Genomic DNA, 19,472 nt, shown 5'->3' with positions numbered 1-19,472 from the left:
GCGGGACGCTCGAGTAGCTCCTTGGGAGCCGAAAGGACCTGGGTACGAAGCTCCCGCACCTCCCCGACCTCCGCCGCCGAACCTCTTCTTTCTCTCCCTCCCTAGCTGCCGTGCGCTCCACTCCCCGCCCGGCAGGACGCGGCGAGGTCTCCTACGATGCCTGTGGACGTCTAAGGAGCGCCCGGAGCCTCCTTCCCAGCGGCCGCTGGCACCCCCACCCCACCCCGTCCACGACACCCCCCCCCCCCCCGCCACCCCGGGGCTTCCTTCCTCGCCAAGCGGGACGCTGGAGGCCGGGTCCTCGCCCGCTGCTCCGTGAGCAGGCGGCCAGGCTGTAACTCCGTGGAGTTGGCCTCGCTGCCCACCTGTGGAAGAGCTCGCGCCGACGGATGCGCCTTCGACTTCGCCCGCTCGCTCCCCGCGCCCGGCGAGGCGTCCCCTCCCACAAAAGCAACATCACCCAGTGAATTACATTAGGGTGGTTTCCCTCCCCACCCCCGTCCACCCCCCCTACCGCACCCCACCCCCCCCAGCTTTGGGCTTTGTTTGGGTTTGATTGTGTTTGGCTCTTCGCTAAGCTGATTTATGCAGCGGAGCCCCATCGGCTGGAGAGAAAACAAAAGCTCTTTTCTTTGTCCGAGGGAGTGCGGACTGTGGAGCCGCGGCGGCTCGCCCTCGGCTGTTTTAGGAGGTGTTTCTCTCTCTCTCTCTCTCTCTCTTTCTCACTCTCTCCTTTTCTCTCTCTCTCTCGCTCTCCCTCTCCACCACCTCCCTCTCCCCCCTCCTTCCAAGATCGTGGGTCTCGCCTCGCAGAGCTGGGAGGGCCGCTAGGGCCCTGAAATGCAGAGCGGTGCCCAGGCCCACGTATCTGCACCTCCTGATCGGAACCGTGGGATCCAGCAGCCGGGCCTGCGGGAAAGGTCCTAGCGACCCTCGGCCCGCGGGCCCCGCGAGGTGCGCCCCGGAGGCGAGGCGCGAGCGCGCCGCAGGAAAGCCGCCAGGCAGCGCGCGCGGGGCGGGCTGCTTTGCATGATGTGCCGCTCGGCCCTGGCTTTTTTGACTGCTGCATTTGTCGGTCTGCAAAACTGCCAGCGAGGTCCTGTCTCGTTCCTCCGGGCGGCGTGGGTGTTCTCACTTGTTCTGGGACTGAGCCGAAGTGGTAAGTTGTTTTGATTTGTTTTCTTGTCTTCGTTTCCCTTCACTCCTCCCCCCACCCCCCACTACCCCCTGGGATACGGGAAGAGCTGGGGATGCTCCAGCCAGGTAAGTAGCAGATGTCAATCTCAGTCACTCCTGAGACCAGGAGGAGGTCAGCTGTGGGGCAGCTTCCTCAAATGCAGGTGGCCTCAAGAAAGGTCAGGAGTTGAGCATGTTCGCCTCGCAGTGACAGCAGGGGCTAACTATATTAGGACACATTGGAAGTTGCACCCCGGTGCTGGGCTAGCAGTTCTTGAGAAGCGTTTGGAAAGGAGGGGTTGGATTTTTATTAGCCAGTTTCGAAGGTTCCAGAACATCCTTGAGGGCACATCCTGTACTCGTTTGTGCTGGTCCTCTCTCCAATATTTGGGCCCACAAGCTACTCATTTGAAATCGACTCAAGGTTGTGGATGAGCTGGTTTATAATAGGAATGTGTCTTCCATTGTTTTAGTCTATAAAAGAAAAAAGAAATGGCACCTACCACTTTCTCCTATCATAGAGTTCATTAATAGAGTGAATTAAATATGCTTGGGCTTTAAGTTACTACCACTGTACCTTGTAGTTGTTGTTTTCTTTAGAAAGAAATCTGTATTGAGTTCATTCTGGAAACAAACAACATTGATGGTTCTCAGTCCTTTTTACAAAGTTTATAGTCTTCTTCCATTGGCTAAGTGAGGCCAACACCTGCCCTCCCTAAGTCTCAAAAGAAGCTTCATGTCTAGCAGTTGAGAAGGGCTTAGAGTATCTTTTTTTTTTTTTTTTCGGGTCCGGTCGTGGGCCTGAACTCTGGGCCTGGGCGCTGTCCCTCAGCCCTTCAGCTCAAGGCTAGAGCTCTACCACTTGAGCCACAGCGCCACTTCCGGCTTTTTTTCCCTGCTTATGTGGTGCTAAGGAATTGAACCCAGGGCCTCATACATGCAAGGCAAGGGCTCTACCACTGAGCCACCTTCCCAGCCCGTTAGAGTATTTTTGATTGGTGGATACAATGTCAAATGTAAGGTAGTAACTTTTTTTAAACAAGCCATAAAACAAAACTAATAATAGTATTAACAATCAATTTAGGATGTTGTTTTCATAGAGATCAAATATTTATTTGTGCAAATACAAGACTCTAGACAAGTTGAATTAATAATTTGAATAGTTGTAATTCATTAACAAGTACATTCAATGGTTGTAACCTTTTTACAGACTAAAATTTACTTTTTGAATTGATGTGTCAAGTCTCTACCTGTAACAACTAATTAAAACAGTCAAGTCATAGGCTTATAAATAGGGGTTGGTAATAAAACTAACTTCCTTTAGTTGTTGCAGAAATAGTGATCTAATAGTTATTTTAGGGAGTTTTATCGAGTTACCTGAAACTGGGTCAATTAGAGTGAATTTTTATCTTATGGTTTATTTCCTGACTACATATTGATGTTGAAATAAGTGAAACAGAATACCAAGGGAAAAAGTAATCATCATTATTAATTCTTTCCTAAATGGAACATATAGTTGTTGCAACCGATTTTCTGCCAAGTCTAATTCCATCCTGTTTCAATAAGTAACAAAGTGTTTTTCTAGATTTAGTAAACATACACTATGTCAACAGAGCATACTTTGTTCCTAATACTCAAAGTAAAACGTCCCACTTGCCTTTAGAATTTACTAACAACAATCATTTTATTAAAAACCTGCATTGTGCTTGTAAAAATGAATTGAGTTCTTGTGTAGTAGTGCTGTATTCCATCTGTAACTCTAACTGACTTAAAACAAGGATTATGAATGGCCTGCCTTGCACCTGCAGATCTGAAAAAGAATGTTTATCTGAAATCAGAACAAGGCATCCTTTTCCCAGTCTCTGTCAATATACAAAGGTTTCTGATGCATACTGATTTGCATGGCAGTTTAAAACATGCAAAAAATTTTAATTATAGTAAATATAACTCAGAAAATTAGAGATCAGGGCAAACTGTTATACTTTTGTTATATAGCTACAAATCTTAAATTATATGTTTTCACAGTACAAATTAGATGCTTACAGCAGAATAGACATTGAGGTATCAATTACAAAGAAAATCTTGCTCCCATGCACCATAGTTTACACCAAGAAAATGTTAAAAGAAGTAAATCCCAACAAAAGAGACCATAAGCTTCCCAAGAAAAATATATTGCTGGATTTGATTTTTTAACTAGAATTTATAGGTCTCAAATATATAGACTTTTAGTATAGTGAGTGGCAGGTGTTGTGAATAAAATGTAAATATTTCTCATGTACAAAAAGAAGATTGCAGCCTTTTTTGTAACTATTCCTGGAAGAAAGGGTCAACAATTAAATACAATTAGTGTTAATGACAAAAATGTTATAAAATGGTTATTGAGTAACTAGAAAACAAAGAATACGTAGGGCTAATATTTGAAAAGTAATGTAATAGTGCCACCATTCTACATTGGTTTATTTTTAACCATAAGGAAGACTTTTGTTATCTAAATTTCCATAGACTGATATTACAGTTAAAATATCAAAAATCACTATTAAGCCTATCCTAAAGCAAGAAGGACACTTTTAGAATCAGTACAAAATAAAAGTAATTTATGTTTGCCCTGTTTATGGAAACAAGTAGCTGATGTGATTTGAAAAGTGCTAGAAAAGTTTCTGTGTCCCCTAATGTCTTCTTATCCTTAGAACATATTATCTAAAATGTTATCACTCAATGGATTCTTTCAGGTTAATCACGGTAATGATCCTTGTGTCTCTTCATTTTTAATACTACATAATAGGCATTTTGAACACAAACAGAAGCAGAGAGAATATACCATTACCTGGCTTTCTCCCTTATCCACTCTCAAGACCAGTTTCTTACCTCCTATTACTACTCCTATCCAGCTCGTGTCCTTCCTCCAATTAAACTCTTTTCAAGAAAATCCCTTATGCAAGTTTATTAAGAAACATTTCAATAAATGTCTCCCAGAAGCACTCCTGGAAGGAAAAATACACTGTCATTAATCTCAAAGCATTAATTTTTAAGTGAAATTGAAGGCCACACAAATGTTACAATCTTCAGAAGAAGGAATTGTGCAAGATGAGGGAAAGATTTTTTTTTCTTAAAAATAGGTATATGCAACAATTTCTTATGCTATATGTGTTGAATGAAGAAGAAAAATAATTACATAAATAAATCTACTTCCCAAGAGAAGCATTAATTACTTTAATCCAGTGGAATCTTTTTTTTTTTTTTTTTGGGTCCGGTCGTGGGGCCTGAACTCTGGGCCTGGGCACTGTCCCTCAGCTCTTCAGCTCAAGGCTAGCGCTCTACCACTTGAGCCACAGCGCCACTTCCGGCTTTTTTCTTTTTGCTTATGTGGTGCTGAGGAATCGAACCCAGGGCCTTGAGCATGCAAGGCAAGCGCTCTACCACTGAGCCACCTTCCCAGCCCCTCCAGTGGAATCTTAACAGGTATACTTGTTAAAGTTTCAATTAGAAAGATTCATATATGACTCATATATGCTACAGAATCTCTCTATTTTTCCCTCTCCCTTTGTGGTAAGTCCTGAACAGAGTCCTTGAGTCTTTGCAGCCAGGATTTCCATACCACCTCCACAGTTCCATTCTGTCCAGATCTGATAACTTTGCTGTTGGCATATCTAATGGCCAGTTCTTCATCTTTATCCTGTTTGGCCTATTTCTCAATTGACAATGTAGACTGAGCCCTCCTTTGAAACACTCCTCAAACCATCTCTTGATTTAGCTCTTTCTTCATCTCTGATGTTGCTTTCCTCTTCATGCCATGTACACAGAAGAGGAGGAACTGCCCACGACTTCAGTCCTTTCAATTTCTCTTCACTACACTGAGTTCTCACATAAATTGATCAGTCTTGAGATTGAAACACCATTTCTATGCTGACACCTCACTGATCTCTTATTGGATCTCCAGAGAACATTGAAAACTACCTTTCCAATGTCCCCACTGTGTGTCTAAAGAAAAAATGATTCCCATGTATTCAAAACTAAATGTCAATTTTTTTCCTTCAGGCTTGCTACAGGCCCACTTTTGTCAACCTCTTGGTAGTTCACTAAAACTTTGGTGGCTTTCTTAGTTCTTGTGTCTCGATACATTTCACAGCCCTTATGCCTTATATATCAGCCATGGCTCAGGTCTATGAAACCATTTTTTCCCCAAACCTTGAAAAACCTATTAGATGGCTTCCTTGATGCAGAACAGCTGGTTTCTGCTGTGCATCAGGTCTATTCTGCTGCTCTTCCACTTAGTTATCTTCCACATAGTTTTTTTAAAAATCTATCTCAAATTGAGATTACCCTTCCATACCCTTCAATATCCCACATAAGTTATTTCCTGCTGGCTCAATGGCCTTATTTTCTTATCTTCCTCCTTTTCTTCCTTTTCTCCTTATGTTCCAGTAACTTTCTAGATCTTGGATTCAAAAGACATGATCTTATTTTATATGTACATATACATATGTATATATAACATGTATGTACACCGATGTATACATACGTAAATATACATATGCATGTATAGACACATTTATGCAATACTGGTATTGAACTCAGGGCCTCAGTGCTTGGTAAACTGGCATTCTACCACATAAGCCAAGTTCTCAATTCTTTTCTGCTTTGGTTATTTTTCAGCTAGTCTTTCATTTTTGCCCTGGGCCAACCATAAACAGTGATCCTCATATCCATGCCTGTATTGTTATAGGACTGACAAACACATACTTCCACACTGTGATTACTTGATGAAGTGTGATCTCACTAGCTTTTTGATTGGTTTGGCCTGATTTGGGATTATAAGCATGCACCACTATAACTGACCCTATACTTCCAGTTTGAATATGTTGTGCCTTGTTCCAGGAGTATTCTTTTCTAAGGTTTGTTGCTGACTCCTTCTATATTTCGTCCTAGCACCTATTCAAATATTGCCTTATAAGTGAGAGCTTCTCTGTCTTCCTGTCAGCCCTGAGTATCTCTTTCTTTCATAACCCTTAGCATCTCTTAGATTCTCTTACTGTCCCTCCTTCCTCCCAACCCCCAAACTAGAAGTCAGCATGAGGAGATGTACTTCATTCTCTTTCTTTGAAAAATATCGACTTCCAATACACACTTGTTGAAGAATAAAAGAACAAATTAGGGCATCTCTTCTTATTCAAGTTTCAGAATGATTCTCTGTTCTTATCAAGACAGGTCTCTCTTTCTAACAGATAAACTTGAGAGCCAAGATGTATTATATTTTAAAGGAAAAAATAATTAAAATATTTCTACATTAGTTCAAACATTAACTTAAAAATGCTTTCTAATAATGTCAATTTTGCTGTGATTTTCTTGTCCACTTAAATGTGTCCACTTTTCTTGTCCACTTAAAATCAAAACTGAGTCATTTTTAAATCCATGTTTTGTTGGAAAATTATAAACAGTATAGAATATTTTTCAGGGATGTAATTGTATAATCCCTAAAAAGGAGGTCTAACAAGATAGATAAAGTGCTCAAAACGGTTTTTACCAACTGATACTTTTTAAATATATGTGCAAGTTTTATATCATTTACTCATGCATTTATATGCCTGTCAAGTTAATTATGCCTTGATTAGAGACTGAAAACAAAATAAGTTAGCATTATAACAAGGCAATGGATGTCAAAAGATATTGCACAGAAAAGAGGGTGAATTTTTTTAAGATCTAAGGCAGGCTATTAAGCAGATAAATTTTGTCTCTGGATGTTCCATGAGATCTGAGAAATATCATGATAGAACAATATATTGTCCTTCCAGTTTTCCTGTGCTCACTTTTAAATGATATTGCCATATGAAAAATAGAGCATTTAAGATAATCTCATGTTTGTCGCTTAAGAGTTTAGATATGTTCTGCTTCCACTAAGTAAATTGGGTATATACAGGTATAAATAGTTTAGTTCCTAGTCTAGCTCTATAATATTCTTTAGGCTTTTTTATTGAACATTTAACTAGATGACAGTGGCTGCTATTTTGATCTAAGTTTCTTTAAACTTTAATAAATAGGCCCTGGCCTTATGGAAACACCATCCACTTTTCTTAAATAAAAAAGCAGTAAGCTATTTGCCTTTGATGAAGTCTTCTTTGTGTTAAGTAAAGATGCGCTCAGATCACCTTAAAAGTCCTGGTGAAACAATATCTTCTGCCATTGTGATGCTTTCCTTTGAGTATTGTTGAGGCTGACAAATAAGTAACTGATATAAAATCTGTGGTTTATATACATTAATTGAATAACCTGACAACTATGTATTTGATACTGTTTGTATTGCTCGATCCTTCTTGTCCTCACAACTCTAGTCCCTGTTGCTCTATCAAGTCTGCACGTGTCAAGTTTGTCGTCAGAAAGCTATGAGGCTGTTTGCAAGTTCCAAAACTACATCTGAAATAACATTCTATCAACTACACCTTGGCTATTAAAAATAATCTATAGAAAAATAACACTCATGCTAATTTGTGGTACATTGTATTATACTGAATGATTACAAACTAAACTTCTTAAGTAAGTTACCTAATTGTAAATCATCAAAAGTATAACCTTTCCATGGAGATTTTAGGATTTATAACCCCTAAAGATGTACATAGTACTTCTTAATTCTCTTTCTATACCCTACAGCGGCTAAAATTACTACCCATATTCATTTAATCTTCACGATAACTCTGTGATAAAATTGGAATTCAAATTGCTGTTTTAGAAGCAAGGAAACTGAAGGCCAGAGGAGATACAATGTCTTGCCGACTCATGCATAGCTAGTGAGAAGAGGTAGGATTTACACTCATTGTACTGCCTTGCAATTTCTTTGAGAAACTACTGGATGTCACATAGTCAGCATGACCTGTCAGATGACACAGAACTAGCCACACAGGCCTTGCCTGATTATTCCTTGGGCTCCCCACTGTAATGTGGATAATTGTAGAAACTTTGTCCTCGTCCCCCTACCCCTCACCTCCACCTCAGAGAAACCAGAGGGGAAGATTCTGATTTCTAGTTATCAGCTTGGTCACCACATACTTTCCATGGAAGCTCCCAGATACTCTCAGCTCACTTTCAAAGTATGTCTCTATATGAGTGAGAAAGGAAGAGAAAACATGTGGCTTTGTGGGGAGCACACGGGGGTAAAACTTTGCCTCCCTGTAGCACATTGGATTTCCCATGTGTCAACGATGTGTATGACTTGTGAGAGAAAAAATAAAATAAAAAGGAGACTCTCAATTAAGGAGCCTATTACTAGTTCAGTCAAAAATATTCAGAAGGACAGATTCATGTTCTAATCAGGCCAGCAATCACACAGGACTAATCAAGTTCCTAAATGAATGGAGCCACTACATCATACACTGTATCATACATTATATTTTTTAATGCTTACTGTTTTTACCCCAAACAACTTTTTTAACTTAAGTATTCTTTAGGCTGTAAGAGTTTGCAGTGATTAGCCACATGTAGCAGGAGGTATCCCACGGAACCTTAGCATTTCCAGTATTATCCTAGGCTTAATGACATGACATTCTTAATGACATCAGGCAGCCACCTGATGCTGAGATATCAGATGCTAAGTTCCAAGCACTCAGAACACAGAAGAGGCCAGGACAAAGTACTCCTCTGGTGGGATTTATGTTCTAATTAAGAAGGACACATGTATATGCACATGCTTGTGTGTGTACATGTGTGTGTGTGATGGAATAGACCAAGGGCAGGCTGCTATTTTGCATACAGGAGTCAGAGACTGTTCCAATAAGATGACTTTAAACTTCTTTAACTCTTTGTCTCCATGGTCCACAATCTTTTCTACAGTTTAACTTCTGGGAAAGCAGAGAAGTAAATATACATCCAGGGTTTCAAGCTAATCACTGCATTGAGATATCCTCTTCATTTTCTACTGAAGATAATCAAATTCTCCTGTAGGGCTAGGTAGAAAAAGAGTTATAACTCAGCAAAGGGGTGATAAAGCAATAAATAAGGGGCTAATACTAGATAAAAAAGTAAACAGTTTTAACAGGTCTCTTAACTGCAACAGTTTTTTAGATATGCTCCTGTCTTTTATTACGAAGCCATTAGTTGGAGAAAGCTTGAAAGCACCATTATTATATAAGTTTCTTATACAATCCCTTTATTTTAAACCACTGGCCACATCTCCCTTCTGTACTCAGAATCTGCCCATGGCTCCCATTACCTGTGGTATCTTCCATAGGACATTTAGCTACCTCCCAAAGCACTGCATGCTTATCTCTCTGTGCTTTGTTCATTCCCTGCCTCCAACCCCTCAGTGACCTGCCTGTGGAGAGACACTGGGACTGTTGTCTGCATTGTTTTCAAATGTCTGGCACACAGTAGGCCCTAATAAATCATTTGGAGCAAATGATCCTTGAATGATGTGAGGACCATTGAGAGTAGCTTAAAATTGCATAGCTAAGCAAATAAGTCTGATCAGCTCCAAGCCTTACCAGAATTTGAACTCAGGGAAATAGCATTTTCTTTTAAAACTGGGCTGCACCATGAAAGACTGTTGTTTTTGCTTGTTCAGTCCACTCAATAAAGCAGTACCTTGATCCTTCCAGGCAAATCTTTGGCACCTTGAGACCTCATGCACATGTGGTCAGCAGTGCTTTCCATTTAACATTGATAAATCTTGAAATATCAGTGGATGGATGTGCTCCACTCACTCCTTACCCTTAATGAGACCTATAGTTGGGGGCTAGAGCTGGATCCTGAAAGGCCAGGGAAGAAACTCCAGTCACCTGTTCATGATGGTGATTCAAATGCTGAGACAAATGCACACAGTTGTAAATTCTGGGTCCATTACTTCATAGCTAAAAGAACTTGATGAAGTTATTCTCTATCGTTAGTTTCCCTATTACATGGTACAAACAGTATATAGCTCAGAGAGTTGGAACTTTAAGATTCTCTCTCTCTGTCTCTCTCTGTCTGTCTCTCTCATATTGTGTGTCCCTGAGGATGCCCAGCCTATATAAATCCTTCAAAACATTTAACCATCATTATTTGGCAGAGACATTGTATATTTGTATCTTATCTTGTGAAGTTTTCTTTGCTTCAAATATTTCTGTAATCTTGTTTTCATTGTTGGTAAGTAAGTATGAGAAGTAATCCTGATCAGGTAATCACAGTGTTGATTTTAACTTGATTTCTATTTAAATTATACAAACTGGAATTTGTAGTCATTTAAAAACAAATGCAACAGTTGGTGGGAGGAGAGGAAACAAAAAAAATGTAGAAGGAAAGAAACAAAGAAAAAGACATCTAATTCAGCTAGTCACTATTAGCTCAGACTTAAAGTATCTACAGTTTTATGACCACACTGTACTAGAGTTGAAAGAATAACAATATGCAAATGTTTCAAAGGACTTCTTTAGGCCAAGCCTCTTCTTAGACATGCAATATGAAATAGTGTGTCCCTTAGTGTTCTAGCCCTCTCAGCTATACACCATCACTGCCGTGTTATAGGTAAGCTAATTATAGAAAGGTTAAAAAACTTCAAGTTCTCTTAGCTAATAAGTAATGGATCCCAAATTCATAATTATGTGGGTTTGACTCAGCGTTCTGAATCACCTTCATGGACTGCCTTCTATCCTGGCTTTCACTGGTCCAGCTCCAGCCCTCTTCTGACCATGGTCTCAAACAGGTGTCAGGAATCAATGGAGCACCCCTATCCATAGATATTCCAAGATATGTCAATGTTAAATGGAGCCACAGCTGGTGCACACATGTATGAAGTTCCAAGATCATCTCCTTGGAAACAGAACTGCAAGTATTTTCCTAGATACATGCATTTCTCCTGATTTCAGGGAGTGTCATATATTCAGTTTAATTCATTAGATAATTGTTATATGTCCTAAGTAGGGAAAGGATCTGGGTAGGACACTTGATTCTTATAGAATAAAGAGTAACCACTATACCATTAAGGGATTTCAGAAGTCAAAATTCCTTTATAAGAACTGAGTTGACAGAATGTACCTTAAAAAGTGCCAAACAAGGGGGAGTATCTTTCTTATTTGCCTGTAAGGGAAGCTAAAAGGCCAGGCTGGCTATGCCTAATCATGTAAGGTATTCACTGACTGCTGTAGAACAAAGAAGGCAGGAAAGTTGTGGGGTGGCCAGGAACTGCTGTAGAACTGGATGTTCTAGTTGGAAACAAAGAACTCATTGTAACAGACTTGTATTGTTGGCAGAAAAAGGATGGAGCTGGTCTCTTAGTCCAAGGCACAAGGCACATCTCCCAAGGTACTGCTCCATTGTCTTCCTATGTATTTGGTTTGAATTTTTAGTGAACTGAATACCAGTGGATCATAATTTGCGAATAGAGAACTCTCAACAAATCATGGATGGAACCCAAGGTCTGGAACCATCCGGAAGGTGGTAACATTGAAGACAAACAAATCGACAAACTTCAAAAAGGAAGCTACCGTTTCAGATGTCCTAAGTGTTTCAGTCAAGGTTTTTATTGCAAAGTGCTACAATAAGAGCTCTGAAGCAGACAGACCTATAAATCGCAGAGCTGGACTTTAGTGATTGATAATAGACATAGAAAGACTAAATGGAATTAGCATCAACCTTACTTTAGAGGACGTAGCATATTGATGCCATAGGAGAGACTTTCAAACCACATGATACTTGGTGACATCTGCTGGACTGAGATGTTGGAGGAGGAGGGAGGGGCAGGCTTGTCTGCAGGTAGCATGGCATTGCATTCCTAGGGATGGAGAATGCTGCCCCACATGCCATACTGGATTAAATAGGACTGGTAATGTAAGTATCCAGGGCTGACCTTGAATACCTGGAGGTCAATGCAGCATTGATCTCAACTCTCACTGCTCCCTAAAGATAGATTATCCGATGACAAACTGTTCAAGTCAAAACTGATTTAGGACCACTAATGAAAAGTCAGAGACCTTCTGCCTCCCAGAGATGTGTTTGATTTTGAAGGCAAAAGCTGAAAAGTGCCATTTCTGACTAAATGCCTCATCTCAGAGACATCACTGTTTTCCTTCTTATTTCATGCATAAAGTTCCAAGAACTTTTTTTTCTCTTACATTAGGTAATTATAATTCCTTTTTTTTTTTTTTTTTTTGCCAGTTGTGGGCCTGAACTCTGGGCTTGGGCGCTGTCCCTCAGCTCTTCAGCTCAAGGCTAGTGCTCTACCACTTGAGCCACAGCGCCACTTCCGGCTTTTTTTCTTTTTGCTTATGTAGTGCTGAGGAATCAAACCCAGGGCCTCAGGCATGCAAGGCAAGCACTCTACCACAGAGCCACCTTCCCAGTCCTATAATTCCTTTTTTAAATGTGCCAGCTCCTAGGGCTTGAATACAGAGCCCTGGGTGCTGTTCTTGAGCACTTTTGCTCAAGGCTAGCTCTCTACCACTTGAGCCACAGCTCCACGTTCAGCTGTGTGTGTGTGTGTGTGTGTGTGTGTGTGTGTGTGTGTGTGTGTTTAATTGGAGGTGAGTCTCACAGACTTTCCTGCTTACTGGCTTCAAACCAAGATCTTCATCATCTCAACCTCCTGAGTTGCCAGGATTACAGATGTGATCTATCAGTGCTTGGCATGGTTTTCCATCCTCTCCTCTCAATTAAAAAGAAATCACATACGAGGAATGTAAGTGTTCCTGGTCCTTTGAACAAACTAGATACTTCTAACTCAAAGGACTATTCAGCTACATAAACCTCCAGAACTGGGTCTTCAAGTTCTGTAATGCTGCTGTGGTGACAGAGGACCTACTAACTAGACTTTCCACTTGAACATCTTCATGAAGGGAGCTGACTGACAAGCAAGAAACTGTATGCTCTAAAAAAAAATTCCCAAAGAATACTAAATTAACTTAACTTTTGTAAGCTTGCTTTTCCAGCATAGTGTTGCTCTGCGATTTGGCTTTCCTTGGAATACTTTGTGTTCCCAAGAATTTTACCTTCAGCCATGCTAACTAATCTCTCCAGAGCCTTGAGAATGAGACTACTGTATAGCAAGTGGTCCAAGAGGGTCCAAATGAGTTAGTCATAGGAATCCAGGTTATTGGATTGTGCCCAGATATACTGTAATCTCTTCTATCCAAAAGATCACAAGAGATGTAGCATGAACACTGGAAGACTGTCAGGAAACTCAAGAATCTGAGAGAACATTGCCAATCACACACATTCCCCTGGCATATATGATATCTTCTTTGTTTGTCAGTCATGAGGCTTGACCTCAAGGCCAGGGTTCTGCCTGTGAGCTATTTTTCCTTAAGGCTAGTGTTCTACAACTTTGAGCCACAGCACCACTGCTGGATTTTGAGTGGTTATCGGAGGTAGAAATCTCATGGGACTACAGTCCTCTGATCTCAGCCTCCTAAATAGCTAGGATTACAGGCATGAGTCCCTGGTGCCCGGTTTGATAAGAGATCTCTTATCCACGTCTTTTCTAATGTGTTAGCTAGCAAAAGGGAAGCGTGGTGGAGATCTGGATGCTTCAGGAGTGTCTGGAAGGCAAGGAATCAATGGTCACAGCACAGAAACCTAGAAAAACTCCATTTAGGGTTGGGAGGTCATTTATTTGAGAGTAAAGGGGAGCCTCCAAAAACCCTGATAGGATAGATAAATACATCTATCGCTGCATGAATCAGTGGATCTACAGCACCAGTCTGAGAAGGCAGGGAGACAGTGTAGATGGTGATACAGAAGCTCCTGCATTGCAGATTCTAAGATGACTTGATTGCATAGCTTTAAAGCCAACTGGGAGTCTTTAGCAGAAGCAATAGGGCTGCATCTTAAAAGGGACCTTAAGTGTTGGAAAAGAAAAGATCTGAGACAAGGGAGCTGAATAAGAATGAAATGGGCTCAGGCAGCAAAGCTTAAACCTAAAACTGTTGGATGTAGGAAGGATGTAGGAACAGATTGCTGCTATCTGTCAATTTACTGTTTCACCTGAACAGACTGACCCTCCACAGCATCCTAACAGTATGGTGTGATTTTTCACAGACAAGGTATATTTGGAAGCCAGGCAGAACAAGGATGCAATCATGTAATAAAAGGATGCAGGAAATTCCTCAAGGAAGTTTTCTCTGACCCTCCTTATCTCTCCTGGAGGTGACATTTTCCTGTAATCTGAGCCATAATGCCCTGCCTGTTCCTTTTCATGGTACACCTCTTAAGGTTTTGTCTTATATGGGGTTGCGCTGTTCCCCTGTAAGTTTTACACAGACAGAGACTGTGTCCTTGAAATCTTACACAATGCTATGATTTAATGACAGGTATTAAATAATTGCCAGAACATATATGGATGGAGAAATGCCATCAATATCCTTACACTTCAAAGTTCCTAAGGAAGTGGAAATTCTGCTCTCTACCCCCAAATGATGATGTTATTCCTCTTTTGACTAAACCCTTTTCCAATTCTTCCTTCTAACCAATGAGCTTTTCGTAATACTAACAGAGCTGCCCTTGAGGAGGTGAAGGACAGTTATAAGAAGAATTCTGGTTACCCAGAGTACATATGAATGTTAACATTTTATTTCATTAAATTTTGTGGCCATTTGCATTCTATTCCTTCTCTTTTCAGATGTATATGTATTCTTTTCTGTCTTTCATTTGGTATTTAGAGAAGTTCCATAGTTATCATTGGATGAGAATTGCAAAGCCTCATGGATGTATTAATCAATGTTGGAAATATTTCAGCACATCTTCAGTGTATATGGCACCAGGTTAGCTGCTCTGGGATCAGAGAAGGTTCTATGTAGCAAGATAACTACCCCTGAGGGTCCATCTGAATCCCAGGTACCAAGTAGTGATGGGAGGCTGGGAGGCCTCTTTGAATCTTAGAGCTATAGTACTATAGATTTCTGAATCAGACAGATGGACTAATATTTTCTGATACATTGAAGAACCTCAGTCTTATCATTGTTAAGACTTAGTTTTTGTTTTCCTTCTCCTTTCATAAAATTTTAGAGTTTAGAGCCTTGTTAATGGAGGATTCTTAGTACTTCAGTTTTACAATCCATATAGTCTATTTTTTAGTGACTTCTATAAAATGCATGCAGATGAAGTCAAAGCCACATTATGGTCATATCTTAAGTGGGAAGATTTGATAAAAACTTTTGAAAGTTTAAGAAGAAGAATAAATATAATAATATATAATATATAATATAATACATAATAAATAATAATAAGTGTGACAAAAATATAATGGTAATTCAATCAGAGATTAAAAAAAAAAGACTAAGGTATAGGACCTAGGTGAAGTGAGAAAGAAATGTGGACAAGACTCAGTCTTTTTGTAAACTTAAAGATCCACAAGGCAGCTGCAGACACTAAGATTCAGCCTGTTGTTTAGGCTTCACTATTTGTGTCTAATCTGCATCTTTTAACTTTCAGTGTTATGTTTTAGAATCCTTGCTTAGTCTCCTGCCTTCTTCACCATTCTCTGCCTCCTCTTGAATTTGTCACTTACTCTGCTTCTCTTCAGTTTTTCAAGTCTAAGAACTTGGCATGATTTCTTCACCTGTGGCCCTCATGACCTGTGAGAATACCATGGTGTCTGCTGTACTCAGAGATTGTATGATAGAGGCAGAGTCCTGGGCATGGTGGCAAAGGCAGAACAACTTTAAACAAGGTGATGATACATTGTGAATTTTAGGAAAGCACCTATAGTTGATAAGAATGAAGAGAGATAGGCATATCAATCCCAACTGTAAACATGGAATAGAGGAGAGTAGAGGAGTGAGGAATAGAAGGATAGAAGAGTGTTGATGGCAGGTGTGACGGAGGCCTAATGCTAGAGCCAGTGAGAGCCAGGAGAACAATAAAGCCCTGTTTGATATTTTTTTTTTCCCCAAGAGTCAAGGATCTCTGAGTATAGCTGAGTTATAATAAAGGGAAAACAGTAGTTGGACTACTTGGGAAGTGCATGGGAAATCTGGAAATAGAGTATTGAAAATAGAGTATCAATGTTAAATCATAAAAATGATGAATTCTGCTGTCACATATATGTTACATCTATGTACATATATGTATATATATCATATATATCTCTTTTTCAAATACCAGCCAATCAAATAAAATTGGACAAAGAATAATTGAAAAAGTTCAACTGCCAGAGGCATGGCTTAGGCTTAGGTGGTAGAGCACTTACTTAGCAAGTAGACAACCTGGAATTCAGTATTAGAAGATTATGTACATTGTATGAAATACAGTAATGTTAACATCTTTTAATTTCAATTCAGAATTTCCTTTTGCCTGAGCATCCAAATCATATAAATTTTAGACAAAAATAAATATTTAGACTTATTCTTGGGCTTGAGGATACATAATTTAGAGAACAAAATATAAAATTAACATTTGTTAGTAAATTTTAAAAAAACACCAGCAAATAATAGAAGTTATCCCTGGGTTTACAAATAAACACAATGCAAATAAATAAGCAAATAAATAAAATAAATGAAATGAAAAAAATAAATGAAAATAAATAAAATAAAGACAGTTCTGTTTAAGCCAGACTAGTATCATTAGTGATAATACTAATTGCTAAGATAACTTACATTAGGATTACTACCAGTGGTTCAATTTTCCAAGCTGCTGAGACTCTGAAAGAAATTCCAAGTCAATTATAAATTCTTTTTTTAATTTAAAAAGTTATTATTTTCAAGTCATCTCATCAACTAATATCAGTCCATAGGAAAGAGCATCTGAGTAATTTACCTCTTAATCTGAATGAAAGATGACATGTAAATTAGTTAGAAATTAATTACTAAGTGATCTCTAAGCCAAAAGCCTTACATAATATGTGGCTTGTTTTTGAAAACTATGTAATTCAATTTAGTGCTTTTCTGTATACCATCAGGAGGAAATTTTTTTCACAAATGCACTGATTATTTGACGAGTAGTGCTCCATCTAAGTTAATTTTCAATGTTACTCATAAGCAAATTGTATTGTTATAATCAACTATCTGTTTTAAGGTGAAGGTGTTGATAGACATACACACATCTGTGAAATAACTGCTGTAGTACCAGAGATTCTCTCCCATCCCCCCTAGTTTGATTGATCGCTTTGCTAACATTTTAAATGTAAAATTGAATAATCATTCTATATCATGCACAATGGATTTGAGGGGGTGGCATTTTAAACTAAACCTAGCCTATTATCAATTAAAATAGTCCCATAAGTGAACAGAATTGTGTCTATAAATCAAATGTTGTCCGCCAATCAGGTCATTTTAACACACACTCTGCTTTCTGGATGATTGTCACAGCTCAGTGAATGATCACAGGCCTAAAGAGCCAATACAATTTCTCTACCTCATCTGCCAGGAAGCGGAACCTGCCCAGAACTCCACGACCAAGTCAAGGTTAGAGCCAAGGTCAGTGAACTAAGCAGGATTAGGACAAGAACAAGTTACCTTCCAGGCTTGGCTTCCAAGGCATAACTGGAAACTCACAAATAGAAACAGCAACTTGGAACACCACTTTAGGTGGCTCTTCTTAATTAGCATGCAGCTCAGTGCTGTTCCCTAGGTTCCTTGGCAAGACATTGGAGAAGCACAGTTGTGAAAGAGCTGCTCCTCCTCCCCCATCCCTCTTGTTGACCAATTGCCAGCCAATCTGCTCCATAAGCTCAGTGGAAAGCCCAGGCTAGGACTTCCACGCTAAAACTCCAGTTCCTTGTGCATGTAAATGAAATGCATTTTGAAAGGGGTACTGAGATATTTAAACAGAGAGGTACAGAATAACCCTACTGGGTGTAAGATCCCAGAGACTTCAGCAAGACTGGCACAAGGGCCTTCCCTGGCAGATCTTATGCTGGGGAGGAAAAAAAGCAAGGATTTCCTTGCTTTTACAGTGAGAAAATGAGATTATTTGGATGATAGTGAAAGTAATGACAGACTACTTGTATTGAAGAATTATCTTCCTGGGGTTCAAGTAGTGAGGTACTTGTTACCATGTGTGACATCCTGGGTTCAATCTCTAGTAACACACACACACACACACACACACACACACACACACACACACACACACACATACACACGCCTTGGCGGACTCGGGATTATTACTGAGTCATCACTTAGGGATGAATAAGAGGACCAAAATAGTAACACTAAAGAGTTTTTAGCTATATTTTGCAAAAATTGTTTCTATGTCATTGTGAATACAGGGCTCTGTAGTCAGAACTGGGTTCAAACTTGATCCCTGGATTTACTAGCCATTTACTTATGGGGTGAGATTTAGCCTCTCTGGACTTTTTAGCTCCTAATCTCTTAAAATGGGCTTTCTGCAAGACAGTGCTTTCTTCTTTGTGTTCTTTATAAATTTCAATGAGATAATACATATAAAGTGCTTGATAAGGCACCCAACACAGAATGATCATGTGGCAAATATTCATTAGTTTTTTTTATTTTCCCTAATTTTATTCTATTGTATAGATGCATTTGATTTTTCAAGTGGTAGTATCAGTATTTTTTCAGCTATTCAAACTTTGAAATGTAATAGGAAGAAAGTCAAATTCTAAGTGAGCTAAAAATTACTTTGGCTTTTATTTATATATTTATTTTACTTAAAGCTAAATTTCTTGCCATGTACCTTATCATTAATCAAGCGCATACCTGCAGTGTAACTTTCAAGATTTAAAAGATACAGTGTAAGAAAAAACTTCAGTTTATCCTGGGGCATTTTAAAAATCAACATATTTAATTTTTTGGCATGAAAAAGACTATTATTAAAAAAACTTGTTTTTATTCAAATAGAAGAAAGAAAATCCATACCTGCCCAGAATAAGAGGGGAAAGGAGGAAGAGCCCCGCAGAAGTCTGGATCTTGTGTGTTGAATTGAAAACATTATTTAGAGGAACAGAGTGGGAAACTGGTGAATATTTTGGCTTTTATAGAAAGGGAGTGTGCCTCATAAACAGGACAGTTGGAATGTATGGAAAGGTTCCAGTCAAAACAAGAAACAAAGCACATGCCTAATATTGCTTTTCCAAGTTAGACAAATGTAGCATTAACCAGCATTTACCTCAGAGGGGCCTCAGGAACTCTCCTTGAGTCTTGAGATGTTGAAGTCCTAAGTATGAAGTAGGGCAGCTATGGAGAGAAAAGCCATATAGCTTCCTGAATGTCTCTGACGTTCTTATACATTTCCACCAGGGAAGTATCAGAAGACAAACTGATGTGCTCAGGTGAGCACAGAACTGGACCCCTTCAGCCACTATTCAGGCTGTACATTGTATGACCATTTGGCCCACCCAAGAAATTTCATAGCCTAGAAAAATACCCCCCCCTTTTTTGGTGTCA

The 19,472-nt window shown here is 39.5% G+C and overlaps 1 protein-coding gene across 4 annotated transcripts in view; it reads left to right on the top strand.

Annotated features, from left to right (window-relative positions):
• Nucleotides 1–532: 532 nt before the first annotated feature.
• Itgb8 (integrin subunit beta 8) overlaps nt 533–19,472 on the top strand; it is an 83,156-nt gene continuing 64,216 nt past the window's right edge. For 2 of the 4 annotated variants that reach the window (XM_069996125.1, XM_069996123.1), the window contains exon 1: nt 534–1,159. In XM_069996125.1, coding sequence (XP_069852226.1) covers nt 1,030–1,159 — 130 coding nt within the window. In that variant the 5' untranslated portion in view covers nt 534–1,029. Of the gene's footprint in view, nt 1,160–19,472 lie in introns of all 4 variants that reach the window. The other 2 variants (XR_011366887.1, XM_069996126.1) reach the window with 2 other exon arrangements.

The sequence above is a fragment of the Dipodomys merriami genome, unplaced genomic scaffold, assembly GCF_024711535.1.
Source record: "Dipodomys merriami isolate MVZ:Mamm:240054 unplaced genomic scaffold, mDipMer1.0.p SCAF_5, whole genome shotgun sequence".
In the NCBI taxonomy this organism is placed as follows: Eukaryota; Metazoa; Chordata; class Mammalia; order Rodentia; family Heteromyidae; genus Dipodomys; species Dipodomys merriami.
This window is presented reverse-complemented; position numbering and strand designations above follow the sequence as displayed.